Here is a 20,416-nt window from a genome sequence, read left to right as displayed (position 1 = left end):
ATAAAAGGATAGGATACGAACACATTTTATAGTAAAAATATGCCTGGCGTTTTACGTTGTGTATTCTGTAGGAAATTGAACGGAACCAAATTTAAGCGAGTCTGGCTGCAGTGTAGTAGTACCTTCACTCTCATTCCTGTCACTGTGGAACCTATTCAGATCTGCATGATTTGAGATAGCTGCTATTCAGACGGTGTAGTCGTCATTATATCCAGTCAAATGGCTGAAGGAAATAAGAAGACAGATCCCAGCTCACCGGGAAATGTTTATCTCGTGTTTTACAACGTATTTCTCAGTGCAGGGTAAGATAAGTAAAACTTCAGTGTTTGCAGTAAAACCTTCGAATGCAAGTACCTACACCAATAGGTTAGCTGTCATTACAGAGATATGTTCATGTAGGGAAACCGGTAGATATTAACAATGTCACCTCACGCAAACATACAAATATGACTGTGTTTTAATTTACACAATAATTTTCTTTCCAATCTGCTTTCTTTCATACAGTACAATAATACCCATTTTCCTATTGTTGCCTCAATTAGAATCATTCGCTTACTTTTCATGAGATCCAATTTCAGAGATCTGGTTTTCTATGCTTCCTGAGGTCGATATATTTAGTGAAAAAAAAAATGAGATACAGTATAAAGTAACCTAAGGTAGCCCCACCTAACCTGACCTGAATGTGGCGACCTCACTTATCGGAGGGTGTGACCCCCTAACCTTTACTTTGATGGCTGCTTTTCCGGTCCCATACAGTAGGGGAACCCCACTCTCTACAGGACCTTCACTGTCATTTTACCTTGTTCGTTCACAGTATTTATCTTTTCAAGCCGCATATTGTTCATTTACTGTTAAATCGTCACTGTCAAAAGACTCATGAAATAAGAGAGTCATCAGTTTCCTCTTGAAAGCCTTAATGTCTTTAATCATTCGAATGTTTCGTGGGAGCTTATTATATTGTCTCGGGGCTGCATATTTAAAGGTTCTGGAGCCTAAAGTAGACATGAATCTAGGTTCCAAGAGTTTGAAGCCATCTGTAACTATTCTCGTGTCGACACGATTTGTTGGCTGCGCAATATGTTGCAATTCTCTTAAGTATTTTGGAGGACCGGTTCTGATAACTTGGTGGGTTATTGTACATATTTTAAATTAAATTCTCGCTTCAATCGGCAGCCAGTGTAAATAAATTAGTATAGGGGTGATCCTTTCTCTAGGTGGGACACCTCTGTTTAAAGTGTTTTGTAATTTCTTAAGTTGGACTTTTGGTAAATTGTAGTAGATAGAGTTGCAGTAGCCAATCCTGGTAATAACAGTTTATCACAAGTTTCTTAACAGAATTGCACACTTATATCAGACCACATCAGTTTTAGTTTACATTTTTCGGTAATAGTTTACAACACCACGCTCTCCATTTTCTCCAAAATAATGCAATCCTGCAGTTTTCATCTTCTTGCACAGTAATTAGGTGGTTATTTAAATTCTGGGAAAGCAATAATTAGCAAGATATGTTGAGGAAGGAGGAAGGGGTTATAAAAAGAAAATAACTCTGTTTCCTCACCAAACGACTCTGAACTGACATGTAAACACAGTCAACCAAACAGAATTCATGATGCCAGCGTATATAAACAAAAGTCTGTGATGCCAGCGTACATTTGATATACTGTATATTCAAAATATGCTTAGTTAAAAATGGATTAATTACTCAAAAGTGTCCATAAAATATGCTATTTACAAATAGTGACACTTGAGTAATCACTCAATTTTTTATTAAGTATATTTTGAATATACAGTACATCAAATGTACGCTGGCATCACGAACTTTTGTTTATGTACGCTGGCATCACGAATCCTGTTAAGTTGACTTTGTTGACATGTCAGTTCCAAGTCGTTTGGTGAGGAAACCAAGCTATTTTCTTTTTATAACCCCTTCCCCCTTCCTCAACATATCTTGCTAATTATTGCTTTCCCAGAATTTAAATAACCACCTAATTACTGTGTAAGAAGATAAGAACTGCAGGATTGTATTATTTTGGAGTAAATGGAGAGTGTGGTGTTGTAAACTATTACCCATTTTTCACAAAATGATTGTAACACAATTCAGTAAGTATCTACTTGTACTTTGAACTCCATAACCATGATGATTACAAGTTTTTCAGTATGCAACACTGTCGTCTTTAGGGTGTTATAAACATTTGGGTAAATATATGATACTTTAATTTTTAGCCAAATACCTGAACCATATAGTTTTCTTACTGGCTATCTTGGGAGCCTTTGTATATCAGTGACCAGTTTCTCCTGTGTGCATTAAAAATGGACATCTACTAACCAAAACTTGGTATCCCAAAACTTTGCCCCCTAACCTAACCTACAAGCCGTGTCCTTACCTACTTACCTAACAGGGAGGGCTAACGTCTCCCTGCAACCCCCTTACACTGCCATATTCTAAGTTAGCCGTAATCAAACATACATGTGGCCGCTATCGTACATACACCTTTATCTTGTGTTTTACGCATTTCTGGTCAATATTATTTGTGCAAAACACCCATTTATGAGTTTTGGGACACCCTTATATGAAGACATAGGGGACCCCAGTGGGAAACTGGGGTTTTTGGGTGGGGATATAATTAAAATGAGTGATTTGCAGTAATATTAACAGTTAGAAATGCAAAATAAACAAGTAGTTGGAAAAACATACGGTTTATGTAAGTGGCTGAAAATTAAAGTATCTTATTTATGAGATTCACTTTATGTCCTTCTAATAGTTTTTGCTCCGATGTGGCTCACAACATTCGCAGAATTAACATCACATCACTGCTCTTCTTCTGGAAAACGATATATGGATGTGCTGCGCTTGGAAGCCCCTAGGGCCATTATTTCAAGAAAATTTTTTTTTACTTTCAATAGCTATACTGTACACTGAACAGAGCGTTTTTATCATGATCAATTGCTGATATAGAATGAATTACATATTTTCAAAATAGATTGTACATCCATCTTGGAGGCATCATTATGTGATGGTGGTCAAGGTAAAACTGAAGGGGAGGATGGAAAAAAATGGATGTTGTAGAGCAACTTCCAGGATTTTACGCATAAATATTTGGAGTCTTGTAATTGGTTATAAAAGCCAGGTAATGATTACAGCATACCTAAAGCAGGACAGCTGGCAAAAGCGAATGCAAGCAAAACGTGTAATAACACCATCATCTCCCAAATGTAAACAATCAAGTTAGAGTAAGAAATAGACTTCACATTTTAAGTTATGCCCCAGCCCCCATTAAACATATAGAGAGAAATACCAAACTAACCAACATTCATCCATTTCTTATTGCATATTTCAGTTTCGCTAGTAATAAAAGTTTCATATATTAACCCCTTGAACTAAACAATATGTTCAGACTAGGACATATTGGGAGGTTTTAGAACATGCCAAACCAATTTCATTCTATATTCTGTGCAATTTTCTATTGTTTAAATTAGTCAAGTTAGATGGTGGGTTGCTGTTGCCCTAACATTTTGACATCGCAGTTTAAATTTTAAATGATATCACAATTCAACTTGACATCTTAATACAACTTTAATTGACATTTCTATTCAACTAATGTGATCTGAGTGCCATAATGCAAGGTGTAAGATCTGCCAATATAAAAATTAAAATAGAGCAGTTTTTATTTATAGGTAGTTTTGATAATAGACTAATGTTTTTATCTCATATGCATGAGATAAAGTTGAATCGTAATTATTATGGGAAAAATTCAAGCTGCCTTTTTTAAATAAATTAAGTTCATTTTGGGAAATAAAAAATTTCAATGACTTTCCCCTATTGTACAAAGGTTAAAATCTTTTTTTTTAATTTAACCTTTCCCAGGTGGTTAATTGTGCTGATCCAGGCAGTTCATCACCTTATTTATGAAGGCCGTCCAGGACTGTGGGAAAGTACACACGAGGTTCTTAAGATATTCCAAACACTTGCTGTATTGGAGGTGAGGCAATAGTTGAAATGATGAGAGCGTAGTATTTATAACATTTGTAAAGTCTATAAAGTTAGTTAATAGTAATGAACTATCAACTGCAGAATGTCTTAGATGTAAGTTAAGTATAGGATGTGCTATATGGTCTTCATTACTCATTGCATTTTGCTACGTATTATAAGGGCAGACCCCAAAAGTAGCTGATTATATCAGGGGTACTTTACTTAGCTGGATAATTACCCTTTTGGTATATTAAGTATTACATTTACTGCATCATTATTTTTGATTGACTTGAAAATATTTTGGTTGAATTAGACATTGTTTTCAGGTGACAGCCAGGTAAGAACTTAGCCAGGTTGTTCTTGTATTGTTTTTTACTGTAATATCTTTATCTGAGAGATGAATATAAAACTGTAAATTGTGAAAAATACCGCAATTCAATACTGTATTATAATATCATCATCATCTCTTCCTTCGCCTATTGAAACAAATAGCTTGAGTTAGATTTTGCCACTAGTCTCTATCTTTAGCTTTCAAATCAACACCTCTCAACTCATTTATATTACAATATAGAACATAAATTTGTTTTTGACTAAGTTATATGCAGTAATCCTCAACAACTATTGGTATTTAATTAACTATAGATTATAGTATTCCTTATAATCCTCAATAAATTTGTATTAATTAATAATAGTTTATAGTATTGGTTATAATCCTCAACAACTATGTGTATTTTATTAATAACAGTTTATAGTATTACTTACTTTTATGAATATTGGAAGGTTGGTAGTAGTGTATTACATTTGTTGTCAAAGTGTAGCAAGTACAGTATTATGAATCCCTACTTCAGTGTGTTTATAAGTTGTTTATAACCTAAGTGATAGTCAACAAGGGAATTGACAGTACTGCACTATAATTATAGATACAGTACTGCTAAGTGAGAATTCCATTGAGGATAATCCCCATATCACCTACAATTTTTACATTCTACTGCACATATAATCATTTTCCTTCCAACTTTGCCTTCTTGTACCAAACTACTTGACTTTTAATTATTTCACTTAAATACTTTTATAGGTGTCCTGATTTTTCTCTATTCCAGTATGTTATTAGGCAATTTTAATATATCAGAAATAAGTTTTATAGTTTAAAAAAAGGAAGAAATAAATGTGTGCCATTTGCAAAATTTTTCAGAAAATGATGACACATTTGGGAGCTTTTGTGTAAAGTAATGAGATTATAAAAGTATTCTAGTAACAATAAAGTGGATGGATAAAATTAGATTAACTCTTCCCTTGCTTTCATCTGAGCTTGTGGGTCTTATTAGGTATTATAAACATCTTCATATTGTATAAACTGTACTGTTGATTCTCATTTTTTTTTCTCTCTCAAGGAGATACAGAACATTACTTTCATTCTCTTGATTATTTTGTTTGAGAATTGGTTGCAATGAGTACTAATTGGCATGACTTTTATTTTGTAGTTTTCAAAGGTTATACCTTAATGATAAATGATACCAAGAGGGTACAGCTTTTGTTAAAGATTGTGAAAATATAAAAAGTTAGTAGTACAGTACATTATTTTAATTTTGAAATAAGATATTAGAGAAACTTTGAAATTTTTCTAAAAATCTTATACAGTGTTTGAAATCCATTGTGTGTTATGTAGCAAATGGTTAACTGAGGTGTATAAAGCAAAATCTGAGTACAGTTGACCTTTTGTTCACTGTCTTTTTTACCAGTATCTCATAAAAACTTGGAGCCCAAGTGACTTGTGGTTCTGTCTCTTTTTACTAGTATCACATAAAAACTGGTTTGAGGCTATGCAAAAACTGGTAGCAGTACAGCATTTGACATTGCAAAAAATTTACCTTCGATTTACTTTCTCATCTCTTACTTGATTCAGCACAATATTATAGAAATTTTATGCTGTTTTAGTGATGCTGTACACGGAATAATGACGTAGGTGTTGTACTGTAGATATATATATTGTATGTTTAGTTTACAGCATATTATTAAGGTAATGTAGTACAATATTTCAAACTTTGATAGACATATCAAAAGTCTGTCTTTAGAGAACAGTAATGTATGCCATTGAGAATAAAGTTTTAAATATTTAACTTAGCCGGTGAATATATAATAGCTGCTACTCAGCGGCTCGACAGAAAACATACTCAAAAAACTCGCGAGCGATCGCTATGAAGGTTGCGGGTGTGCCCACCAGCGCCAACTACCAGCTAGATACCACTCTTGCATGTAAACAAACCCTTCAATTCTTCTCTGTCGACGTTGACGACAAGACGTATCAATACTCGTGTTAGAACCTGGAGTTTTCTCAACATTTTTGGTGAAGTACTTCATTTTGGTTTGAGCTTTCGCAGTGCAGGTGTTTTATCTTCATCTTAAATCTTGAACTCGTTTTTGGATAGATTTAATTTTTGATGACAAGAGAGAGAGTATGGACTTTCTTTGACTTTTAAATGGCCGACCCTTCCCTTAGACGGAAGTGTGTTTTAGGCTTTTAGCAATTATCTTATCACGTTATAAATTAATTATAGATTTTCCTCTATATATTTTATATCTCAACCGCCTTTATTAGGCCTCTTCGATTAGCTTTCCATTTATAATAAACATCAAAATAAATTTTAATGATTTGTTTATATGCGACCTTTCCTGAGAGTAGGCGGTCCTAACTTGGAAACCGAAGTTAAACAACGTTGAGCCCTTTTCAATCGTAAATAACTTTTACAGAGCTAATGATTTAAAACTTATTAAATGAAATTTTTTTTAGTAAATATTTTATGAAAGTTTTTTTCTTTGAATAGTCTTCGTACTGTTTCAAAGATGAACTAACGTTTAGTTTATTTATGCTACGCAGTTTGCGCTCTATCGTTACGATAGAGAGAGAGTAGCACGGTTTCACTTTGCAGAAAGAGTAAATCGATTCTGACGTTTTGTTCATTTTTCTTTCAAAGCTTAAATGTTTTAAAGACTATTTTAAAGGAACTTTTTAATTGAAAAACCTTTCAGTTTTTTCCTTTGGTCAAATAACCTGTTTATTGACGTAAGGTAAGTGGGCTCTTCTCTTCGGGCGAAATCAAGAGAGAGAGAGAGAGAGAGAGAGAGAGATAGAGACGGGGGGAGAGAGAGGAGAGAGAACGTTCAGATCTTTATTCTCGTCCCAAGCGAGTAACGTTGTTCTCGAGTCAGCTTTTTACTCTCGTCCCTAGTCTCTGTACGGGGAGAAAGGATAAAACGTTTTTAGTTTTTATTCTCGTCCCAAGGCACTGTACGGTGAGAGATTGAAAACGTAGTTTTGAATGAACTAATGTTTAGTCTCCTTCCCAGCCACTGATCTTTTTATCTTAAAATATGTTTACTTTTATTTTAATGATTGTAAGTAGGTCAAGGACGGTGGCTCCTCAACATCCGGATCTCAGTATTGATAATGTTTCTTTAAATATGTATGACTCTTTCAAAATTTTAGGTGTGATTCTCGACAGTAAATTTACTTTTGAGAAACATAAGGTCTGTGTCTTCTTCAATTGCACAAAAAATAGGCTTATTGAGAAAGTCTTTCAAGATTTTCGGTGATCAATCTATTCTGAAGAAGTGTTTTAATTCTTTCATTCTACCTTGTTTTGAGTATTGTTCTCCTGTCTGGTCTTCAGCTGCTGATTCTCATCTTAATTTGTTGGACAGAAACTTACGGTCTATTAAATTTCTTATTCCTGATCTAGATATTAATCTCTGGCACCGTCGTTCAATTAGTTCATTATGCATGTTGCATAAGATTTTTCATAACTCTGACCATCCTTTACATTCAGATCTCCCTGGACAATTCTATCCTGTTCGTAATACTAGGCAGGCAGTTAATTCTAATAGCCAGGCCTTCTCCATCACGAGGCTCAATACTACGCAGTACTCTAGAAGTTTTATTCCAGCTGTTACCAAGATGTGGAATGATCTTCCTAATCGGGTGGTTGAATCAGTAGAACTTCAAAAGTTCAAAGTTGGAGCAAATGCTTTTTTGTTGACCAGGCGGACATGAGTCTTTTATAGTTTATTTATGACATATTTGTTTTTGATGTTGTTAATAGTTTATATATGACATGTCTGTTTTGACGTTGTTACTGTTTTTAGAATGATTTATTGTTAATTTGGTCTCTTCATTTATTTATTTCCTTATTTCCTTTCCTCACTGAGCTATTTTTCCCTGTTGGAGCCCCTGGGCTTATAGCATCTTGCTTTTCCAACTAGGGTTGTAGCTTGGATAGTAATAATAATAATAATAATAATTATACGACTAATTTCGCAATTATAACCTTTTGATGAGGGTAGAATTGCGTGCTTCAGGTAGAAATCAGTTTTATTCATACCTAATGTGAATTGTTAAAAAATTCGATTTCAGTGAAATAAGTGCAAAACAGAAAATCGTAGTGATAAAGTGATATTGCGCAAAGTGTTATCAGTGTTGCGACCGAGGGTTCGTCTGTTCGTGCCTGTCATTCGCCTAGTCCGGGACCTCTTGCAAGCTCCCAAGCCCAGGGGAGAAGTAATGTCGTACGACTTATGGGTTCGAGAGGCCTTGATCAGCGAACAGACGTTCCCTCTATGGTATCAGGCGTATCTCACCAAGATCGCCCCTACCATTAGACGAGAGAGACGATTTTCTCCTCATCATCCGAAGGCTTTTCGCATAAGAAACCGTGGAACAAGGTTTCGAGGCCCTTTAAGCGAAAGTCAGTCCTTTCAGGACAGGTCCAGCGTCCTGGTTTTAACTATTAGGACAGCTCTGACACTATGCAGTCATCGGAAGACTGCTCGCCGCCTAAACAAAAACGTAACACAGGCTCCGAGAGTTTTTTTTTGTAGGCAAGGTTTTGCAGTCACAGACGTTACCCTCGTCTCTTACCGCAACCATTCCCGTTGTTCCTAAATGAGTTGTACGGCAAGACATGCAGAATAAGCTTGCCTCTCTTATGGAAGACTATTCTGCCGATAAGGTTCACGTTGATCCTAGCCGTTTATCTCATCGAGATCCTGGCCTTCAGCCGCCCAAACGAACCTTTGTGCGTCCTGTTGACGTTGGCGTAGCTAAGTCACGTCAGTCACGATATGTAGAGCCTCATTCGATGCGGTCACGTGTTGGCTTTCAGCCGCATTTGGACGTTAGGCTGCTTCCTAATGCTCCTGTTGACATACAGGACGTTCGCCAACCAGCGGAGTTGACTTGTTTTGACGCTGAGCGTCAACTACCGCAGTCTAGAGTTGTTTTGACTGCTCAGTCTAGGCAGTCAAAACAGTCTCGAGTGGACGCCCAGCGTCCTACCGCACCTGTTGTTGTTGACAGTTCATAGACTGTTAAGCAGTTACATGACGTTGCGTCCTGGCCCGCTACTAAGGCATCAGTGCGTGTGGACTCTGCTTGTCAAGCATTGCCACCACGGCAGGTCTCTCCCTTGCTTGAGACTCGGCTATTGTCGGACAAGATTCCTTCAGATGAGGAAGTTGCTGTTCCCCCTCCTACTGATATTCCCTTGAGGATTCTGTCAGACGGAGAGGAGCCTAAAGCTGCTTAGCTCTCTATGGACTTTAAATAAATCATACTGATTTTTAAGGATCTTTGTCCGGATCTTTTTGTAACTGCTGCTCCTCGTTTGCCTAAACGTCAGAGTTTACACTAGGCCTAGCTACTTCGAAGCCGTTGTTTTTATAAGCTAGTGCTCTCTAGCTCTTCTAAGAGAGCTTTACGTTTGCTAGGCGACTGGTTTATCACCAGGAGGAGTTTGGGGGAGACAGCCTTTGCTTTCCCTACTTTTAAGCTGGCTTATAGAGAGAGTCTGATATGACACTCATAGACTCTCCCTGGCACCTGGCCATGAGACGCTCCTAGATTTTATGGTCGACTTCAGAGCTAGACCATCTCCTGTTAGGAGTCTTTTTTCGAGCGTTTGAAGTTTTGCTGTACAATTATGTCATGCATAAACAAGGCTTTCTGGGATGGCTCCAATGATCTGACAGCCACGTTCTCTGCAGGAACAAGTTCCTCAGGGATGGCTCCAATGATCTGGCAGCCATGTTCACTGCAGGAGTACGTAAGAGGCAAGTGCGCTCAATGTGTTCATTGTCTAGACAAACTTCACGATGAAGTCTACCAGGCTGTCTTGACAGCATTAATGGAAGGCGGCTGGATGGTCTCTCTCGACCTTCAGGAGGCATACTTCCACATTCCTATACACCCGGATTCCCAATCGTTTCTGTTTGTTTACGGGAATGTGGGGTACCAGTTTCGAGCCCTGTGCTTTGGCCTCAGTCCTGCTCCTCTCGTGTTTACAAGGCTCATGAGGAATGTGGCAAAATCCCTCCATCTATCGGGGATCCGAGCCTCCCTGTACTTGGACGACTGACTTCTCAGAGCATCGTCCAATCTTCGCTGTCTGCAGGATCTACATTGGACGTTGAGTCTGGCCAGGGAGTTGGGACTTTTGGTCAACCTAAAAGTCCCTACTGATCCCATCCCAGATTATTCTATATTTGGGGATGGAGATTCGCAGTCCAGTTTTTTTTTTTTCGGGCTTTTCCGTCTGCCACCGATTAGAACAATCCCTGCTCGAAGTCCAACTAATGCTGAAAACATAACGTTTGTTCAGTCAGGAGTTGGAACAGTCTCGTAGGGACTCTCTCATCCCTGGAGCAGTTTGTCTCACTAGGGAGACTACACCTTCTGCCTCTCCGGTTCCATCTAGCCTCTCACTAGAACTAGGACAAGACGTTAGAGACGGTATCATTCCCAGTCTCCGAACCAGTGAAGGCATGCCCTAAATGGTGGGACAGCAATATCAGTCTGAGAGAGGGACTATCCCTAGCAGTCAAGAACCCAAACCACGCGTTGTTCTCCGACGCGTCGGATTTGGGTTTGGGTTACGACCCTGGACGGTCGGGAATGCTCGGGTCTGTGGACCTCAAGTCAGAAGAGCATGCACATCAACGGCAAGGAGCTGTTAGCAGTCCACTTGGCCTTGATGATATTCGAAAGCTTCTTCGAAACTAAGTGGTAGAGGTCAACTCAGACAACACCACAGCTTTGGCGTACATCTCCAAGCAAGGAGGCACACACTCCTTCACGCTGCTCGAGATCGCAAGGGACCTTCTCTTATGGTCAAGAATTCGAGGCATCTCCCTGTTGACGAGATTCATCCAGGGGGACTTGAACGTCTTGGCAGACTGTCTCAGTCGGAAGGGTCAGGTGATACCCACGGAATGGACCCTCCACAAGGACGTGGGCAAGAGTCTTTGGGCTACTTGGGGTCAACCCACCATAGACCTCTTTGCCTCCTCGTTGACCAAAAGGTTACCAATCTATTGCTCTCCAGTCCTAGATACAGAAGCAATCTACATAGACGCGTTTCTACTGGATTGGTCTTTTCTGGACTTATATGCATTCCCACCATTCAAGATAGTCAACAAGGTACTGCAGAAGTTCGCCTCTCACGAAGGGACAAGGTTGACGTTGGTTGCTACCCTCTGGCCCGCGAGAGAGTGGTTCACCGAGGTACTTCAATGGCTGGTAGACTTTCCAAGAAGTCTTCCTCTAAGGGTAGATCCGTTACGTCAGCCCCACGTAAAGAATGTCCATCAAAGCCTCCCCGCTCTTCGTCTGACTTCCTTCAGACTATCGAAAGACTCTCAAGAGCTCGAGGCTTTTCGAAGGACGCAGCCAGTGCGATTGCAAGAGCTAGGAGAGCTTCTACCATTAGAGTACACCAGTCGAAGTGGGAAGTCTTTCGAGACTGGTGCAAGTCAGCATCTGTGTCCTCGTCCAGTACCTCTGTAGCCCAAATCGCAGATTTTCTTTTACATCTGAGAAAGGTTCGCTCCCTTTCAGCTCCCACGATTAAGGGCTACAGGAGCATGTTGGCTTCGGTCTTTCGACATAGAGGCTTAGATCTTTCCAACAATAAAGATCTCCAAGATCTCCTTAAGTCTTTCGAGACCTCTAAGGAACGTCGTTTGGCAACTCCTGGATGGAACTTAGACGTGGTCCTAAGGTTCCTCATGTCAGACAGGTTTGAGCCATTACATTCAGCCTCCCTGAAGGATCTCACCCTCAAGACACTTTTCCTAGTGTGCTTGGCTTCGGCTAAAAGGGTCAGTGAACTTCATGCCTTCAGTAAGAACATCGGCTTTTCTACAGAAAAAAGCCACTTGTTCACTTCAACTTGGTTTCCTGGCCAAAAATGATCTGCCTTCTCGTCCTTGGCCTAAATCTTTTGATATTCCTTGCTTATCAGAGATCGTAGGCAACGAACTGGAAAGAGTATTATGTCCTGTTAGAGCTCTTAAGTTCTATTTAGCTCGTACTAAGTCATTACGAGGTAAATCTGAGGCATTATGGTGCTCAGTTAAGAAACCTTCATTGCCTATGTCAAAGAATGCTTTGTCATATTTTATCAGATTTTTTTAATACGAGAAGCTCATTCTCACTTGAATGAGAAAGACCGATGTTGGCTTAAGGTTAAGACGCACGAAGTTAGAGATATAGCAACCTCCGTGGCCTTCAAGCAAAATAAATCTCTGCAAAGTATTATGGACGCGACTTTTTGGAGAAGCAAGTCAGTGTTCGCGTCATTTTACTTTAAAGATGTCCAGACTCTTTACGAGGACTGCTACACACTGGGTCCATTCGTTGCAGCGAGTGCAGTAGTGGGTGAGGGTTCTACCACTACATTACCCTAATTCCAATACCCTTTTTAATCTGTCTCTTGAAATGTTTTTAATATTGTTTTTTGGGTTGTACGGAAGGCTAAGAAGCCTTTCGCATCCTGGTTGATTTGGCGGGTGGTCAAAGTCATTTCTTGAGAGCGCCCAGATTAGGGGTTTGATGAGGTCCTGTTGTATGGGTTGCAGCCCTTGATACTTCAGCTCCTGGGAGTCTTTCAGCATCCTAAGAGGATCGCTGGGCTCCGTGAGGAAGACAGACTTACAAGGCAGAGTAATCGTCTAAGTCAGCTTCCTTACCAGGTACCTATATATTTTGGTTTTGTTATATTGATAACTGTCAAAAAACTCTTAGCTTATACGCTGTAAACTTAATTAACTCTGGTCTCTACCCACCGCCTTGGGTGTGAATCAGCTATTATATATTCACCGGCTAAGTTAAATATTTAAAAATGATATTTTAATTATAAAATAAATTTTTGAATATACTTACCCGGTGAATATATAAATTAAAGGCCCTCCCTTCCTCCCCAATAGAGACGCAGCGGGACGAGAAGAATTGAAGGGTTTGTTTACATGCAAGAGTGGTATCTGGCCGGTAGTTGGCGCTGGTGGGCACACCCGCAACCTTCATGGCGATCGCTCGCGAGTTTTTTGAGTATGTTTTCTGTCGAGCCGCTGAGTAGCAGCTATTATATATTCACCGATTAAGTATATTCAAAAATTTATTTTATAATTAAAATATCATTTTTGAGTTAAAGAATTAAGTGCACACAAGTAGTTTTCATAATTGTAAGATTAATAATATTTTCCCCATGACTTCAGGGAAATAAGATAATAAATGATAAAATAGCAGAAATATCTCTCTCTCTCTCTCTCTCTCTCTCTCTCTCTCTCTCTCTCTCTCTCTCTCTCTCTCTCTCTCTCTCTCTCTCTCTCTCAATAAATGATAAAATTGCAGAAATAACTCTCTCTCTCTCTCTCCCTCAATAAGTGATAAAATAGCAGAAATCTCTCTCTCTCTCTCTCTCTCTCTCTCTCTCTCTCTCTCTCTCTCTCTCTCTCTCTCTCTCTCTCAGTAAGCTTCAAAATGATGCCAGAACAATCATCTTTTCATAACACTGTTTTTCAGGTAGTCCATTCAGCTGTGGGTTTAGTTCCTTCAAAAGTTGGTGTTGTGTTTCCTCAAGTGCTCTCAAGATTAGTTGCACTATGGCCAATTCTACATACGTTCAGAGAAAGTCAGACAAGCGTTGGTAAGCATTTAGACAAGGGAAAAAACTTAGTCATGGAATATGTATGTTGACTATTTTGCAAGTTATAACATTTTAATTTTTACGAAGTCATACTTCTTTATAATTGTTATCTTGTTTCAGGGGAATGTTTGGGCTTTTTGTTTACTGTTGATAAGTCTCTGTATATAGGCCTACTGTACTTGGTTGAATTTTAATGCCTTAGGGATAAAATTTCATCAGATGTCACAAAGTTTTTCCTGATGTTTATTCCTTTTAATTCTCATTGACATTTACAACTGTCTCTTTCTGCAAAAGGGCAGATTCATTTCTACCCATTATTTTTAAAAATATTTTTGCATATACTGTACCTGACTATGCTGACAACCTATACAAGAACAGAAAATCCTGTAATCAGGCGCTCTCTCTCTCTCTCTCTCTCATTTACTTTGTCAATATTAAATTTTTCATTGGGAATTATTACAATTTGTATTCATTCTTTATGTTAGGGGTATTAATTTGCTGTTTATAAAACATTATATTGAGGTTACACTCAAGCACACTAATTTTATCTGGTATCAATATTCCTCACCGGGCTATTTTCCCTGTTGGAATCCTTGGGCTTATATAATCCTGCTTTTTCAACTAGGGTTGTATGATATACTGATAATAGTTTTTTTTTTTTTTTATGCGGGGAAAACGCAGTTATTTTCCTTTATTTCTTCAGGGAAAAATTGTTCCAGTTTATGTGCATTTTGTTTTACAAACTCGCAAACCGTGGTACCATTGTATCTAATAAGTATGGTTGGAAAAAGCTATGCAGATTATATAAGTGTTTGATCACTGGTATAAAAATGTAAGAATATTTCATCTCAAACTTAATCTTGAATCCCATATAAACATTGGTAACATGAAGACTTTTCATTAGGAAGTGTAACCTAAATAACCTAATGTTTTTTAATAATAGCAATTAATTCTTATATGTATGCTAAAATTATAAAGCAGCTCTGTGAAATTTCTAAACTAAATTAAAATATCGTAACTTGGAGCTTTATTAAATGAAACCAAGGAGGAAATTTGGTCATCACGTTTCATACCATTGAGAAGTTAATTACAGTATTATATACAGTACAAAACAGTATATATTGTACTCACTCCATTGGGCATAAAATTTTTTTAGTTCAGTATTAGAATTACTCTTTGTTTTTTGGCTTCTAAGAAACAGATTGATTTTTTAATATTTCCACTTTAGAATTTGATCCCATAAACATTTAGCTTAAAATAGGGAGCTATATAGAACAGGAAGTGAATTTCATACGTAAAAAGAAAAATATCTTGGAGAGATATTAGTGTTCATTGTGTATTTGACCCTGCCATGATTATTTAAGTGGATATTCCTATTTCCAGGTTACCCTTTATTACTGATTGCATGGAGCGTGACTGAAGTCGTACGCTATGCCTTCTACTTCTTAAATATTCTTGACCGTGTGCCATACATCATTGCATTTTTGAGGTAGAGGTTATTTGTTTCTTGTACATTTTTCTATCAGATTAGAGGCTGTGTATGTTAGCCATAGAAAATGAGCTGTTCTCATGGAATAAAATCAGTTAAATTAATCAAGAACTACAGGCTTGAAAATATATTTGCTCCAGCACAAATACAAACCTACATCCATTACATAGTTACTATATAACTGGAATAGGGGTATTACTTTCAGTGAAACAAAGGACGAGCAATTGAAGTTTTAGCGAGGGTTAACTACCCATCCCGCTAGTTAGCCCCCCGCTAAGGGATGGGTAGCTTGCTACTGCTCCCACTCACACACCTGTGATTTAGCTCACTTTACTTTTGGCTCAGATGGAGACCAATTGTTACTGCTCTTCCTCCTCGCCTATTTTGGACTGCCATTAATTCATTCCAACCCCCTACAAAACACCACATTAAATCTCATAAACAAAACACCACATTAAATCTCATAATAAAGCTACAGTATAACCACGATGAAATACTGTACAGCCAAATTCATTTGAACCATTCAATATACCTAAACTAACTGTTAATACCTATAAATTAAGTAGTTATTACAACAATGTAATAATAAATGGAAAATAATACAATACTGTACATATACTAAATATACAGTTCCATATGTACTGTACTATTATAGATACCCCTATTGTAGACTACGGCTACATTTTCTGTTGTCTGAACCCATTTTCTTCAACTCTTTGTGATGGGCGACTATTGTATCCTCGGTCTGGTTGGTAAATCTCTTTATGTTAAAAAGGGATTTTGACAAAGGAAAAATCTATTTCTGGGTGAGGGACCTGTGTCGCTCCGTGAAATGCTCCTTATAGTACCATTTCTAAGGTATAAATACTGCTAAATATACCAGAGAAATAGTTGCATGTTATACCAGGAATATACCCAGCTCGCTCACCCTTATGGGTGTCGGTATAGTAACTGGGGCATGTTAAAACCACTACCAGAGGTTCCTTACCAATTAGTCGTCTCCTTCCTCAATATCCCGTGCCATTCTACATCCAACAACTGCCCGCGTCTACGACTACTGCCCTCTACCACCACTACCACCCACGCGCCTCCCATCATTCCTTTCTTAGCACCGTGATATCCTCACGCGTTCTTTGTTCGTAGCTTCCTTTTTACTGTGATGTGAAGATGTCTGATCTTTTGGAGACCCCTACTCCCAAGTTAAGTATTGCAATTATCTGTTTTGATAATTCGATGTAGCGACACATGTAAAATTAATAATATTGTTAATTTTAGTCTTAGCAGTATTGGGTGATGCCTTACTCTCTACCTCCAAGAGCTTCATGATTATTTACGACTTTCAATTAGTTCCTCATACTAATTGTAGTCTTGTTTATTTAGCTCTAGACATCTTATATAGTGATTAAGTATGGTTATTGAAGTTTATTAATGTTTGGGTATTAGTTAGGATATTTTGGCATTCATTTGGTTAGCCTACTCGACTGGGCCGTATGCGGCTTTGGAAGGTAGCCTGTGCCAGCGAGTTTCCCCTTCAATATACTGTACGTATATTGAATATTATGCACATTTTCATAAAGTGAGTCGTAAAATTCTTCGCATCTCGTTTCGCAGCTTGAAAATTTTGTAAGCAGAGCCTTTCATCAAGTGGGTACAGTATGACTGTGTATATATACATATATACATACAGTCTAGCCTCATTATTCACGATAATTAGGTTACAGACACAGGCAGGATAAGCGAATTTATGCGAATAAATATTACACTAGGGTGGGCTAACTCCTAACCTAAAAAGTCAAAGCCCCTTGCCATGAGCAGGTACCGGAGCTGATGATTAACACAGTAAATACTGCCTAATAGTTTTAATTTGGTTTCTACAACAGTTCATATAATCATATGTACAGTACAGTTGCACACATGTTCGCTATGTACTGGACACAGTAAGGTTACAGTACAGTATTGTGCTAAGGTAAAGTTTACGAGTCGTCGTCATCCCCTTACTGTTTTGTATAACAAAAGTTGTTCCTATCTAGTAATACTGTACTGTAACCTAATACTGATACTGTACTGTATATTATTGTATTATATGTACAGTAATATTATTACAGTTCAGTACAGCTTAACTGTACTTAGTGTAAGTGTTCTGTATTTTTGATGAAGACTCGTAACCTACGCCGCTACTCTAAAAGCATGACGCAGCTTCTTATGTGTTGTCTCCTGTGCAGTATGTTATTTATACTTTCTTAAAACAGAAATATAGCTTATTTTATAAACTGAAAACACTCTCTTAAATATAGCTTATTTTATAAACTGAAAACACTCACTCACTCACTCACTCACTCTCCAGATAGTTAATTGAGCATAAACATTCATGTACTTTTGTTTTAAATTTCATGTGTATTTTATAAATCTAAGTATTTTGGGTGCAGTGATCAGATCAGATGATCTCATCACGGCACCCAAAATACTTATTAATAAAATACACACGAAATTTAAAACAAAAGCACATAAATGTTTTATTAAAGTACAATTAACTATTTCATTAATCGTAATTTTCTAAAATGCAATAATGCTTCCGAAACTAAATTGAAGTTTTGGTAGAGCCTTCCTCCCACCTAAGGATTTGTCTCCTATGTATAGGAAGGTGGTTTGCATTTTTATTGGAACAAATGACAAATTTGGACAATTTGAATTTCTCTAACTAAACAAACCAAAGTGCTTTACTCGTATTTTCCCTCCATCAGTTGCCTCTAGAAAGTCCTGGTTGGTATCTAAATGAGTGCTCAGTGAGCAAAGGGGGATGTTGTTTAACCCTTCCTGGCTAGGTAACTGCTGTCCACCTGTTTACACCTTGTTCTAAAAGTTTAATAGCTGTATACTTCAGCTTCTCTTTTAATCTATCCTATGTAATGAACTCAGGTTTGTATAGTTCAGAAAAATACAAATTATCTTCAAATTTGTCATTTCTTAATGTTGATTTAAACAAATTGTATAAAGTTACTCAGGAGTTGTTTGTTTAGTTGAAATCATATATTACTTTGTGGCCTGAGTTGTTTAAGAATTCAGGCAGGCAAATATTTACATTTAATCTGCCCACCTTTTCTTATAAAGGATGTATGAATTTCCAGTTGTTGTAAAGTGAAAGATATATATATATATATATATATATATATATATATATATATATATATATATATATATATATATATATATATATATATATTATATATATATATATATATATACAGTGGAACCTCTACACACGAACGTATCTACATCCGAATTTTCCAACATCCGAAGTAAAATTCAAGCAAATTTTTGACTCTACACCCAAATTTTATTTCGACACACGAAGTAGCAATTTTCGTCGTACCGTTTGTATCCGAATTTTTCGACACGCGAAGTACAATTCGAACACGTTCTGACTCTACACCCGAATGTTTATTTCGACACCCGAAGTAAACAATACTCGTACGCGTAGTCGGTGCTCATAGCGCCTGAAGTGTTTTTTATTTCTGCCGATAGAAGGCAGCACATCGACCTCGGAGGGACGCTCAATTAGCGCGGCTTGGGTCAGTCCTCTGTTCTCGTCGGCTTCTTGCGGTTGTGCTCTTTGCGTTCTGATATTAACTGTGATTTAATCGTGATTTTTTACGTGCATCCATTAACGATAATTTACGTAAATCATGGGTCCAAAAAGGCTTAGTTTTGGCAGTGGTAGTGGTAGTGGTGAGAAAAGGAAGAAGGAAATGCTTTCTATAGAAATTAAGCAGGAAATTATTGAAAAACATGAGCGTGGCATCCGCGTGAGTGAATTTGCTAAACAGTATGGCCGTAATATGTCGACGATCTCGACAATCCTTAAACAGAAGGAAGCTATTAAAGCAGTGAAACCTTCTAAGGGGATCACTATAATTTCCAAACGCCGTACTCCTATCATAGAAGAGATGGAACGACTTCTACTAGTGTGGATTAAGGATAGAGAGATCGTTGGCGACACCATCACCGAAACCGTTATCTGCGAGAAGGCGCACGCCATCTTTACGGACTTGAAGGAGGAGAGCTCTGGGGGTGATGCTGGGGAGAGTTCAACCGAGCCTTCCTCAGATGATTTCAAGGCATCTCGTGGCTGGTTCGAGAAATTTAAGAAACGGTCCGGGATTCATTCAGTTGTTCGCCACGGAGAGACTGCTAGTGCGGACACAAAGGCTGCAACTGACTTTGTTAAGAAATTCGAAAATATCGTAAAGGAAGAAGGCTACGTAGAGCAGCAGGTGTTCAATTGTGATGAAACCGGGCTGTTTTGGAAGAAGATGCCGAGTCGAACCTACATCACTGCTGAAGAGAAGAAATTGCCTGGGCATAAGCCAATGAAGGATCGGTTGACTCTTGCTCTATGTGCCAATGCTAGCGTCGATAAGGATCAGCCTCATGTTTTCTGGTGATCCAACTCGAAGGCCTGGGTCACTAGGCAATTCTTTGTGCAATTGGTAAACCAAGTTTTCGGTCCTTCTGTGAAGAAGTATCTTCATGAGCAGAAATTGCCTTTAAAGTGCCTGCTATGCCTTGACAATGCACCCGCTCACCCCCCCGGACTTGAAGATGATATCTTCGATGAATTCAAGTTCATAAAGGTGCTGTATCTTCCACCAAATACCACCTCTATCCTCCAGCCCATGGACCAGCAAGTCATTTCTAATTTTAAGAAGCTGTACACCAAGCACTTATTCAAGCAGTGCTTTAATGTCACGCAAAGCACCAACTTAACTTTGCGTGAATTTTGGAGGGGCCACTTCAATATCGTGCACTGCTTAAAAATCATTGATCAGGCTTGGGTGGGATTAGCTCGACGGACCCTCAATTCTGCATGGAAGAAGCTGTGGCCTGATGCAGTTTCTCCCCGAGATTTCGAGGGTTTTGACCCCGAACCTGATCCCGTGGTCGGTGCAGCGGAAGCCGTAGAGGAAATAGTCTCCCTTGGCAAGT

At 38.2% G+C, this 20,416-nt stretch overlaps 1 protein-coding gene across 1 annotated transcript in view; it reads left to right on the top strand.

Moving 5' to 3' along the window:
* Nucleotides 1–110: 110 nt before the first annotated feature.
* The window catches only part of LOC137644992 (very-long-chain (3R)-3-hydroxyacyl-CoA dehydratase hpo-8-like), a 26,619-nt gene continuing 6,313 nt past the window's right edge, over nt 111–20,416 (top strand). Inside the window, exons 1-4 of the mRNA XM_068377859.1 lie at nt 111–302; nt 3,866–3,980; nt 13,821–13,944; nt 15,328–15,433. Coding sequence (XP_068233960.1) covers nt 220–302; nt 3,866–3,980; nt 13,821–13,944; nt 15,328–15,433 — 428 coding nt within the window. The 5' untranslated portion in view covers nt 111–219. The remainder of the gene's footprint in view (nt 303–3,865; nt 3,981–13,820; nt 13,945–15,327; nt 15,434–20,416) is intronic.

The sequence above is a fragment of the Palaemon carinicauda genome, chromosome 8, assembly GCF_036898095.1.
Source record: "Palaemon carinicauda isolate YSFRI2023 chromosome 8, ASM3689809v2, whole genome shotgun sequence".
In the NCBI taxonomy this organism is placed as follows: domain Eukaryota; kingdom Metazoa; phylum Arthropoda; class Malacostraca; order Decapoda; family Palaemonidae; genus Palaemon; species Palaemon carinicauda.
This window is presented reverse-complemented; position numbering and strand designations above follow the sequence as displayed.